The sequence below is a fragment of the Mustela nivalis genome (assembly GCF_964662115.1).
Source record: "Mustela nivalis genome assembly, chromosome: X".
NCBI lineage: Eukaryota > Metazoa > Chordata > Mammalia > Carnivora > Mustelidae > Mustela > Mustela nivalis.
This window is the reverse complement of record NC_139040.1, coordinates 3,671,733-3,683,779: the sequence shown is the minus strand read 5'-3', so window position 1 is coordinate 3,683,779 and position 12,047 is coordinate 3,671,733. Positions and strand designations below refer to the sequence as shown.

At 46.3% G+C, this 12,047-nt stretch overlaps 1 protein-coding gene across 2 annotated transcripts in view; it reads left to right on the top strand.

Annotated features, from left to right (window-relative positions):
• Positions 1-1,137: 1,137 nt before the first annotated feature.
• Positions 1,138-12,047, top strand: part of MTM1 (myotubularin 1) — a 90,819-nt gene continuing 79,909 nt past the window's right edge. The window contains exon 1 of one of the 2 annotated variants that reach the window (XM_082716697.1): positions 1,138-1,402. In XM_082716697.1, the coding sequence (XP_082572823.1) occupies positions 1,248-1,402 (155 nt within the window). In that variant the 5' untranslated portion in view covers positions 1,138-1,247. The remainder of the gene's footprint in view (positions 1,403-12,047) is intronic. The other variant, XM_082716698.1, reaches the window with a different exon arrangement.

Here is a 12,047-nt window from a genome sequence, read left to right as displayed (position 1 = left end):
CATGTAAGCAAATGATCACATCAGTGCGATGAGAAGGGCTCTGGGAGGCCTAATTCTTCCTGGCCCAGGAACAAGTGCTCTTCTGCTGCCCTTCCAGGAGTTTGGCCAACCCAGCAGAAAGAAACAGCAAAAGCGCAGGGGGCTGGAAGGAGGAAAGAACATGGTGCATCCAGAGAACAGAAAGAAGGTTTCTGTGATTAGACCAGAATTTGGAGCAAGGAGAGAGAAGAGGCACATTGGGAGAGTAGGAGGGTTGGACTCTGAAGGGCCTTGTTACTCACCTAAGTCTGGACTCTGCAGTAAGTTTAGTGCGTGTGTGTATGTGTGTGTGTATTGTGTGTATACATATAGTGATATATAACTGTATATAAATATGAATACACACACTAGTATCAGGTAAAACACTTGTTTTTAGATGCTGGGGTACTAACTAAAGAGCAAAAAGATGTTTAAGTGCTCCTATTTACCATCGTTTACTTGAACTGTTTGTGTGTGTGTGTGTTTGTGCATCTATCTATCTATCTATATATATATAAATTAATGTGCAGCCCAAGGAATATCACACCTATTCTTCTCTGTCACGTTAAGCTTGTTTTATTTCATTACACATGGAATTCTCTTCCTGAAGTTGTCTTCCTTCTGGGTTTTTTTTTCCCCCCCTTTTCCTTTCTTTTTACTGTGTTAATGGTCGTCTGCCCCCAAACCTCAAAAAAGCAGAAGGGACTTCGTCCTGAAATGTTTTCTTTCACTAAGTCTCAAGAGAGTTGTTGGAAAGATGCTGACGCAGCATGAGATACACCTCAGCGGCTCGTTCGGTTCGGGAGCTGTGGATTCCGCGCCCGCGTCAGTGCCATCCCTTCTTTTTTCCCCTAATGGTATCTCAGCTTCACGCAGCCCACCATCCGCACCCGGTTACAGCTCCATTTAGTGACATCTGCTGAAGTTTCATCCAGAGAGGTTTTCCCCCTGGATTTCCCCATTACTGAAGGAAAACAAGGGGACCCCAGGAGTCCTGGGACTACGCTTCCTAGCGGCCTCCGTCGGGCTCCTACGCCAACTTCCCTCGCGGGGGCGGCTCCTTAGCGTCTGCGCCCGGCCCCCTGGCATCGCATTTAGAACTACAACTTCCAGATGCCTTCACGCGCCGGACCTTTCAAAGAGGGCTTCCCAGCAGCCTCCAGGGTGAAGAGCCCCGCCCCTCGGGACGCCCGCAGAGGCTTTCCCGGCGCCTTCCGCCCGTCTCACCCATGTCACGTGGCGCACCCTCGCCAACCGGCGCGCGGAGGAGGGCGGCGGGCGGTGGCCAGAGGCGGGGAGGCCGCAGGGGGCGGGCCCTGAAGGGGGCGGAGCGGGGCCCGGGAGCCGAGCAGCCTGGCAACGGCGGTGGCGCCGGGACCCCGAGGTGGGTGCACGCTCGCGGCAGGCCTGGCTCAGAGACGGCCGCTGCGGGGACCTGCGGTGGGGGGCCGGGAAGAGGAAGTTGGGACTCCCTGGGCTGACGGGGCCGGCGGGTCCTCGCCGTACCCGCGGGTGTAGATGGCGGGGGTGTGAGTGTGGGGGGGGGAGGTTCGCCCGAGCGCCTCGCTGTCCCTGCCGGCTAGGGCTGAGTGAGGCCGGGGAGCTGCAGGCAGGTGTCTCCCGCTTCCTCCTGTTCCCTCCGCCCAGGGTCCCGGGCCGGCGACGGGCGAAGGTCGGGGCTGGGATCGGGCCCGAGGGGGGGGACTCTGGGGGCGTCGCGGCCGCTCCCCGGACTTTGCTTCCCTGTCCTGGGGCGGGAGCGGGCTGAGCTGCCGTCCTGCCTCCCCGGCGACGCGCCGCGGCTGGTCCGTGCCTTGGCCCTCCGCCTGGGGTAGGTGCCCGTCGCATCCCCGTGGGTCCTGCGGAGCTGCCGCAGCCTGCCTCTGGCCAGGAAGCCCCATGGGGTCTCTCTAACAGACTTTCAGTGTCACGCACGGGAGGTTTATCTGTTTTTGCAACAGTTGAGAGGCGATCTGAGAGGGAACGGTTAGTTCCCTGATACGCAGTCGGAAGTGTGCACAGGCACGAGCAAGCGCCCTTTGCCGGGTTGCCTCCCTTAACTGTCTTTTGCTGTGCTCAGGAAGTGAAAACTAATTTTAGTTTTTGCCTAAGCAAATATGAAATGAATCTGCTGTAAAGATTATATTGCGTGCTTTATAGACGTATACAAAGTATGAGGTGGAGTGACTTGTGACTGGCTTTTAAATAGACATAATAGACCTTCACAAGAATGAAATCATGGCATATTAGAATTGACTTGGACCTTGAAGTTCATAGTAGTTCGTTTCCAGAATGGGGAAACTGAGGCCCAGAGAGTGTAACCCTGTATGATATTAAAATAATAGGACCCAGGATTTGGGCAACCTAATGGCAAAGCTTTTATCATGAGTCAGGTCTCTGGGGAGTATCTTGGCTTCTGTGGAACCCGGGCACTTTTTTATTTTTTTATTTATTTTATTACAGCTTAGTTTTGTTCCTTGTGAAGTCTCCACCTTAGAGCCTTGAGATTAAGCCATTGATTTTGCTGTAGTTCAAACTATTTTGAATTTCCTTCAAAACCAGTTTACCAGTCAAATAAGACAGGCTTGTTAGTTTATAGACACATTTTGCTTTCATCTGACATATATTTTGGGCACAATCACTTATTACCAGATTTGACTCAAGGACTTTTGGCTGTTTCACAAAACCAAATGTATCCTTGAGAGATTCCGCACCATGGAGTAGATTTCAGCCACTGAACGTAGAGAAGATTCGTTGGGTCTTTTAGATTCTAGTTATTAAATGCTATTAAACAATTGGGTCTCCTTACCTTAAAGTTCTAACATATATTGACCAAGTTGTCAGCGTCTTCATTTACCCTTTAAACCCAGAATGCCCATAGTGTGCCTGCGGCGTCCCAAGTACGGTGAAGACAGCAAATAGCACCACTAAATCCCCGCCTTACAGAACTTATGTGTGGGGAAGCAGACAGCAATTACAACAATAAAAAAGCAATGATATATTTTCCAGTAGACATGAGTGCTATGCAGAAAAATAGTCACTAAATACAATAAAAAAATAAAAATAAAAAATAAAAATAAATGTCAATAAAACAGGCTGGCATGTTTGAGATTGACTTAGGAATTACACTGAATTGTTAGTTTTAGAGTGTCAGCTGCTGCTCCATTAAAGCAAATAATGAAATCCAAAAGTAAATCTGTCTAAATCAAAGAGGTTCTATGGAGTCATTGCTTCTCCAGCGATTGCCTCTTGGATCATAAATTCACCCCAGCCTCATTTTTGCATTTTTTCTTTTACATGCAAACAGTAAGTGCTTTCTGACACCTAGGGAGGTGACCTTCCAATCACTCCCTGTCTCAGTAGTTCCCTTACTCTTGCTAAAGACGGCTCTGCTGAGGTTTGTATTCCTTGTTGATTTCATGCCAGTGTCTGCCTGCCTCAGGCTACCTTACACAGGGATTTTTCTTCCTGCACTCTGGTGTATACTGAGAACCTACCACCTGAAACCGTGGTCATTCTTTGGGGTGTGCGGTTTGTAAAGAGACAAGTTTATTTGATGTTAGCTGTAGCGTAAAGAAGCATTCAACTTTTTAAAAACTAAAGGGCTAGTCAAATGGCATGCATGATGGCTTACTGTGAAAGTTCGTCTGTTTAGTACCTTTCGGTTCTCTCATGCTGTATGTCCAATGGCTTCAAAGCAAATTTTTTACATTTTTACAGGTTCTGAAAAATGACTAAAGTTATTTAAAAATACTCAAATATTCTTTGTTCCAAAATGAAAGGAGGACTAACAAAAGGTAGCTACTTTAAAAACCACTGAAAGAACATGTGGTTCTTGCTCTCATTAAGGGCTCCAAAATCAAGAGAAAAGGAGAGCGTCTTCAAGGCTTAGTAGGCGACATTCTGAACTGGTGGCCAAAGGATTTCAAAGGCCAGAGTTTTTTTTGTTATTTCTACAGTTTTTTTTTTTTTTCATTTTATAGAAGAATAAGAGGTTGCTTTCATTATTCTTTAGTAATTTCCCTTCCCTGCATCTGACCTCTTTGAAGTTCTGCTTTATTTTCTAGTTTCTCAGTTCATTATTCTTTTTTGGCAGATGGGGGAGGAACAGGGGCTGCTATTTGCGTGTAAGGTGTTGACTCTGGATTTGAGTCCTGGCTCTAATATTACCTGTGTGACTTTGGGTGAGTTACTTACCCCTGTGCCTCAGTGTCCTTACCTGTAACATGAGAATAATAACACAAACAGCACCGGCCTCAAAGCGTTGTTGGCCAGACTCAATGATAATCTATTCCGAGCGCTTAGAATAGTGTCGTGCACATAGTAGGCACTCAAGAAAAGTTAACTGTTACTGACTAGAACTGCATGGAACTCCCTTGTTTGCTTTTAGAGACTGATATATTTGAGAGAGAGACCGAGAAAGCAAATGGGGGGAGGGGTAGAGGGACGGGGAAAGAGAGAGAGAATCCTGGGCAGACTCCCTGCTGAGCGTGGAGCCCGACACCGGGCTCCATCCCAGGACTCTGAGATCATCTGAGCCAAAATCAGGAGTCCTGTGCTTCACCGACTGAGTCATCCAGGGACCCCTCCCATTGTTTGCTTTTAAAGAAAAAGAAATGATTCTAGACGTGTCCTAATACACTTTTGGATGTCCAGTAAGTGTGATTTTTTTTTTTCTAGCCATTTCTGGGGTTGACTCGAGCTTTTAGTTTCAGGTGACATTGGCAGCAGTGCCCACAGTTCCCGCAGTGTTAAGTTCCTTTTGCTATTTGGACTCAGAAATTACTTGAGGCCATATTTTGTTTGTTTCTACAAACATGACTAGAGCAAGAAAGGCCTTCTTCTAGTTCCTCTGCTTTGAAAGCAGGAGGGTACCAGGAGACCCAGCAGAGAGTTGGTCAAGTGAGACCCAGTTGCCCCCCTATAGTTGGAGGACAGTTTTTCATGTTAAATGTTTACTATGTAGTCTTCCACCTGAGCACCTGGACAATCTCATTCTTTTCTTTTTAAGAATGCAGCCAGCACCTCTTTAGAATACTGGCACCGTGCACTAGCACGTTCTTTCTGTTTCTGTCTGAGGAGCAAGGAATCATTAAGGAGCCCTTGGTTGGTGTGAGGTGGCTGAAAGCTTCCTGAGTTTGGATTCCGGACGCCAGGTTCGAGTCCCATTTCTGCCCCTTCTTAACTCTGTGACATTGGATAAGTCATTTTACTTCACCCCTGCTGCCTCTCCCATTTGTAAGACAGAGCAGTGAGCCCTGCCAAGCTCCCAGAACTTTCCAGAGAATCGAATACACATCAGTGCCCCTTTGTTGGCTGGGCAGCGTTATTATTATTACATTCGTGTAATAATTATTACATGAATTATATAGGCCGTTGCTGTTGGGAGAACTGGTGTAAGAGAGCAGAGTCCTTCCTGTTCTTGGTCTTCCTCCCCCATAGCTGTAGGTGTGGCCTCTCTGCCTTGCTTTCCCTCTTCTGTCAGCCTGGAAGTATGCAAGTGTTTGATTGCCTCTGTCAGATGCACCTGGAGCCATTGGTTCTTACGAGCTTCCATTTTATTGATTCTTAAAACGTAATACTGCATAACCAGCCATCACAGGGCGACAGCAAGGCAATCTCTGTACCAAGGAATATTGCCAGCCTTTTTCTGAACCGTTTCAGAATGAAAATCTTTCCTTTTTCGAATCAGCACCTTACATTAGCTCCTTAATGCAGCCTGAGGCCCTGCCAATCTCCTCCGTCCATATTAGACTGGATACTCTCACTCAGGGGCTTAGGATGGGAACACACGCAAGGCCTTGATTGCTCTCCAGGTCTCTGCTGCCTTTCACATTCCAACAGAACCGAGTGCTCTTTTCTTGTTATTTGGAGTTGTTTGTTCGTTCAGTATTGCCCTGCCTCCACTCTTTGTCTTGATATGTTATACCTGCAGATTTCAGTCTTGCTTGTTTCATCTTCCAAGCTTGTGCAGAAGGGGGCTGAGGTTGGAGATGTTTTTGTCCTGGGCAAGTAAAGCCTAACTTGGCCCTCCCTCCACAGCAGACATTGAGTAAATGCTCTTTGACTTGAACTGGACAGGAGGTGATATAGTTCAGAGTTGATTGATTGGATGTGTTCATTTCAACAAATTCGGTTGTATGTACAGAGACCATATCCCCTGACTGCCAGATGAAACGTAGCTCTCACTCAGCCTTGTTGTGGTCAACTAGCAAATGAGCAAGAAAGTTCTTGGAGTCCAGTGATGGGAGAGGTCTCACACGTTGCCTTCCCAACCTCTGGCTTTTTGGACTATTGTCATGCGCACTTTTAGAATAGGTTCATTTTTGCTTTGCTTGTTGGTGTGTTTGGGGGCGGGAAGAAGTGAGGGAAGTTGAAGGGTAATCATTGGAAGTAAAAATAAAAGTAACTGGTTTGTAACTCATTCTGTCCTTATTCCCTTGAGGACAGACCTTGACAATGCAGTGATGTCCTTTGTTTAGCTTGTGTTAATTGTTATATATTGATATCATGTCCTTGGGCTTTCCGAGAAGGAAGCATTGTTGCCAGAGCCTCTTAAAACAGAACAAGCTGGGGGCGCCTGGGTGGCTCAGTGGGTTAAGGCCTCTGCTTTCGGCTCAGGTCATGATCCCAGGGTCCTGGGATGGAGCCCCACATCGGGGGGCTCTGCTCAGCAGGGAGCCTGCTCCCACACCCCCGTCTCTCTGCCTACTTGTGATCTCTCTCTGTCAAATAAATAAATAAAATCTTAAAAAAAAAAAAAAAACCAGAACAAGCTGCTACATCCTAGGAAGGAATGGGCTGCTACGTCCTGGCGCTATGCATTCCCCTTCAGGGGAGCTCTTGAGGCAGAGTTGGTCGTGAAGGGGATTCGTGGCATTAGATGGTGGCACCCGAAATGCCCTCATCTAACCCTTAAGTTCCTCCATAGCCCTGAGATGACTTAGGTGGGGAATCAGGAGAACAGGGACTGTGCTGTCAGGGTTCATTCCAGCAGTCTGGGAACCAGCCCGAGCTGGTTTTGTTTTTCTTTTTGTTTTGCAAAAAGAAGAAATGCACCTGCAGGGAAGCAACCCCCAGCCTTGGCTTGTCAGTAGTGCTGGTGGGTCACAGTGACAAGCAAGATCCACACTTAGGTTCAGGGAGGCCCAAGGAGGACACTACCATCGACACTAGTTAGGTGGCGGGCAGGATACGTGAAACTTCAGTGAACACTCCGTTTGAGCTTTCTGGTCCTGACGTGTTCCATGCACACACGGATGCTTCCATATCTGAGAGAGAAAGGGAGTCCCTCGATGGATGGCAAATGGAGCTGGCCCTCACCTCTTTGGAGTTCCTGCTGGGAGCAGAACAGCTGAGCTTTTAAAGTTGAGGCCAAGTAAACCCTGCTGGCCATTTCCTTTCTTTGCTATTATCAGCTCTGACATGATACGGTCATGTCTCCAGAGGTCCCCATCACTTGTATGCCACAAAACAGTTTTTCCTTGTTGCTGATTTTCCTGATGCTCCTGGCTTTCCTCAGCTCCTGGGAGCTTAGGGAGAAGTGCAGAATATGAGGCCACTCAGATCTGCCCAGCCAAGATTCAGTGTTTTAATGACATCCTTAGGTGGTCTGTACATAAATTAAAGTTTGAGAAGGCTGGCTTAAGTAGTAGTTCACATCCTGGCTTCCCCACGATCCTTCGAGACCTTGTGGTCCCTTCGAAAGATAATTCGAGCCACATGTGTAACCCATGTTCCTAGTAGTCTCATAATAGAGAAACAGATGAAGTCAATTTTTATAATATGTTTAACCTAGTATATCCAACATATTGTCATCTCAACATGCACATCAGTGTAATGATTAGTGAGAGGTCTCCCCCTGCCTTTTTGTGCGAAGTTGTCAACATCTGTCACGAACTTTACATTGACAGCACCCCCTACGTTGGACTAGCCGTAGTTCAAGTGTTCAGGGGCCATGTGGACTAGCGGCCCCGTGTTGGACAGTGCAGCTTTGAAAATACATCCTGGCCTCGATCTGCTGATGATGTCATCAGATTTGCTGTCAGCGCTTGGAGAGCAGTGAGAGCTTGGAGAGCAGTGAGAGGCGGGGTTTGCCTCAGTAGTAACTTGTGTTAACGACCCACGTAGCCTGTGGCAGACCTTTGCCCGTTGCGATTATGTGTGTCCCATTTGAATCTGCACAATATCCATACGTCACTGAAGACCGTGGCTTCCCCGTTCCAGTTTGAAGAATGAAGAACTCGCCAGCGGCGTGGGTGTGCAAGGCAGGCTCTTTTCTTGGTGTCTCTTCAGAGAACTCGAGGATCAGGGCCTTCTTCTCTGGCTCACCCCAGGAGGGTGCGGAGTCCTTAAATAGAAGTTTCCATGTGCTGGAATACTGCAGGTCAGCGGCTGGCCACAAGGGCGGCTCAACATAATCTCCCGGGAGCCTTAAAGACCTGCTGGGGGGGGGGGCACCCACTGATGCTCAGATGCACTTGATCTTGGGGGAGAGCAAACATGTGCATTTCGCTTAACTCGAGAGCAGCTGCTGTAGAAGCAAGTCTCCAACCTGGGTGGGCCGAGAACCACCCACGCTCTGGGTCCAAACGCGGATTCTGACTCGGTCTCCCGGGCTCTCCCGCCGGCTTCAGCTATGGTGAGCTCCCAGGTGACGCCCGGTCCCGCACCTCCCAGGCTCCGTCACTGGCGCCTTGACTTTGGGTAACCAGCTGCCCCGGGAGCACCTGTGGGCGTTTCCCACATGGCAGGTTCCCTGGCGGCAAGTCTGGAGTTTCTGATTCGGGGGTGTGGGGCGGGGCGCAGGGGCCGCACTTGAGAAGGCACCATGTTTTCCGTATTACGCCACAAGGTAGTTAGGTTTACTTTAGGTTTTGTGTAGGTACACCTCTAGTGCATATTTGTTTGGGCCTGCGCGGGTGTTGAATGATATCAAACCCCTCTTCTGCCTTTACAGAGCTCTGTTTTGTTCCCTCTTGGGACCTGTTAAGCTGATGGGGTATTTTAAGGGATTTTCTAATACTAGGTTGTAGCATTAACCTGGTTTGCCTGCTGGTGTGACACCAGGGTGTTTCCTACTGCTGGGCTTGATCTGTAGTATTTTCTTCTGGATTTTTACATCTGTGTATTTGAGAGTGAGATTTGGCTTTCCTGTACTGTCCTTGCCTAGTATTGGTTTGCTAGCCTTGCAAAGCGAGTGAGAGCATTCCCTTTTTCTCGTCTCTGGAAGTTGCTGTAAGATTGAAATGACCTGAATTTTTGAATGTTGGGTAGGACTTGCCCCTAGAGCCCACCTGGGCCTGGTGGATTCAGTGTGGGAAGATGTTAAATACCTGTTAATATCTGCCATTTCTGCGGTTACGTGTGTCTTTTCATTCTTTTTATTTTTTAAAGATTTGTTTATTTGAGAGAGAGAGAGAGAGAGAGAGGAGGAGTGGGAGGGCAGAGAGAGAGAGATTCCCAGACAGCCTCTGCCCTGAGCCAGACACCAGGCTCAATTCCACGACTCTGAGATCAGGACCCCAAGGTCAGGACCGAGCCGAAACCAAGAGTTAGACGCTTAACTGACTGGGCCACCCAGGCACCCCCATCTTTCCATTCTTAAATCTTAATATTGTTTATGTCTTCTTTTTGTTTTTTTCTTAGTCTTACCAGAGGTTTGTCAGTTGTGGTTATGCAGCATGGTGTTTGTCAGTATGTGCAAATGAATGAACATAATTTATTCTCTAGTTTCTTTTTAATTTTTAATGAGTAAAAACTTTATATAATTCTAAAGTTAAGTTTCCATCAGCGTGTATTCCGAAAAGCCTTACTTCCATCCCTGCCTCTTGCCAGGCATTCTGTTTCCTCCATGCCATCCCAGGTAATCAACATTATCAGTTTTTAGTTTATTCTTCTGTTTCTTCCTTTTTTATATGGAACACTTCACAAATTCATGTGTCATCCTTGTGCAGGGGCCATGCTAATCTTCTCTGTACCATTCCAATTTTAGTATATGTGTTGCCAAAGTGAGCAGTCTTCTGTTTCTTCTGTATGCTTGTGCGCGCGTGCGCACACACACATACACACACACACATTTACATTCCCCCCTTACACCAAAAAAGCATATTATATACACTATTCAGCCTCTTTTCTCTTCTTTTTTTTCACTTAAAATATGTTCTGGAAATCACTTTATTTTCTCCTCTCTTTGGACTTATTTTGTGGTTTGGATGTTTCAAAACATTAGAATTATTATTCTTTAGTTTTAGTATAGTCTCATTTCTGTTGTGATTATTTCATTCACCTTTGGGCTCAGGAATAGATTTTTTTTAATTTGCAAATACATTTTTAGGTATTTTTAGAACTGATTTCTAACTTCACTACATTATGGTTAGAGGCTGTGGTCTGAAGACCAGTAGTTTTTTTGAGACGTGTTGAGGGTAGGTTTATATAGTGTTTTGTGGTTGGCTTCTTTCACTCAGCATAATGCTTTGCACATTCATCCATGTTGTCGCACAGACCCACAGCTGGTGACTTTCTGTTGTTGAGTAGTGTTCCACAGCGGTTTGTTTATTCACTAGTTGATGAACATTGGAGTTGGCTGAGTTTTGGGCTCTGGTGAATAAAGCTGCTATGAACATTTGCTTACAAGTCTTCGTGCGGACTTGTGTTTTCATTTGTGTAAATACTTAGGCGTGGCATTGGTGGGCAGTGTGCTTAGTGTATGCTTAACTTTTCAAGAAACCTTCAAACTCTTTCCCAAAGTGCTTGTGCCAATTTGTGTTCCCACTGGCAAAGTAAAGTATGACAGTTCTGCTTGGGCCCTATCCTCATCAACTCGTGTTATTGTGTGTCTGGTTAAATTGTAGCCATTCTAGTATGTGCGTGATGGCAGCTCACCGTGAATTTAATTTGCATGTTCCTAATGACTAATGACAGTTAATGAGTATGTCTTCATGGCCATTTGTATATCTTCTTTGGTGACATGTCTGCTCAAATCTTTTGCCTGTTTCTTATTGGGTTGCCTGTCTTACTAAATTACAAAGTTCTTTATATGTTTTGATTATAAGACCTTTATGAAATCTGTGATTGGCAAGTACTTTCTCTCAGACTTCAGCTTACCCTTTCATTTTCTTAATTGTGCCTTTGAAAGAGCAAGGTTTTTAATTTTGATGAAGTCAGGTTTATGATTTTTTTTCCTCTTAAGGCTTATGCTTTCTGTGTTCTAAGAAATTTTTGCCCCATCTAAGTTTCACAAAGATTTTCCCATGTCTCCCTCTAGGACTTTTGTAGTTTTAGCACTTCTGTTTAGATGTCTTGTGTCTTCCCCACTCCCCCAGGTTCATTCCCTGTATAATCCCCTTCCCTTGAGTTTACAGCCTTGTGAGACCTTGAGGAGAGAATCCAGCTGCACTGCCAGCGCCTGACCCACGACCCATGGAAACTGCACGATAATTAATGTGTGTTGTTTATAGCTACTAAGTTTGTTATGCAGCAATATAAAATTAACACTTTTTTTAAAGATTGATTTATTTATTTGAGAGAGAGCCAGTAAGCGCATGCAAGCAGGGGAGGGGAAGGGGCAGAGGGAGATGGAGGCTGAGAATCCCAAGGAGACTGCACGCTGAGTGTGGAGTCTGACATGGGGCTCGATGATCTCACAGCCCTGAGATCACGACCTGAGCCAAAATCAAGAGTCAGATGCTTAACCGACTGAGCCACCCAGGTGCCCCTAAAACTGGTACCTTATGCTTCATTTCAACTTGATTTTGTATATTTTGTGAAGTAAGTGTCAGTATTCACTTATTTTTCGCCGTGGTTATCAAAATGTTCCGGCATCATTGGTGGAAAAGACTATCCTTTTCCCACTGAATTACCCTGGTACATTTGTTGGAGATCAATCGACTGTTGCTAGGACCTTCAAAAAATGGGTCTAATCTTGCAGCCAGTCTTTGGCAATTCCTTGGGACATTTTTCTAACTATGATGGCAAACTGCCTATTGGAGAAGGCTAACTATTCCTGCCAATATCACACTATCTTGATT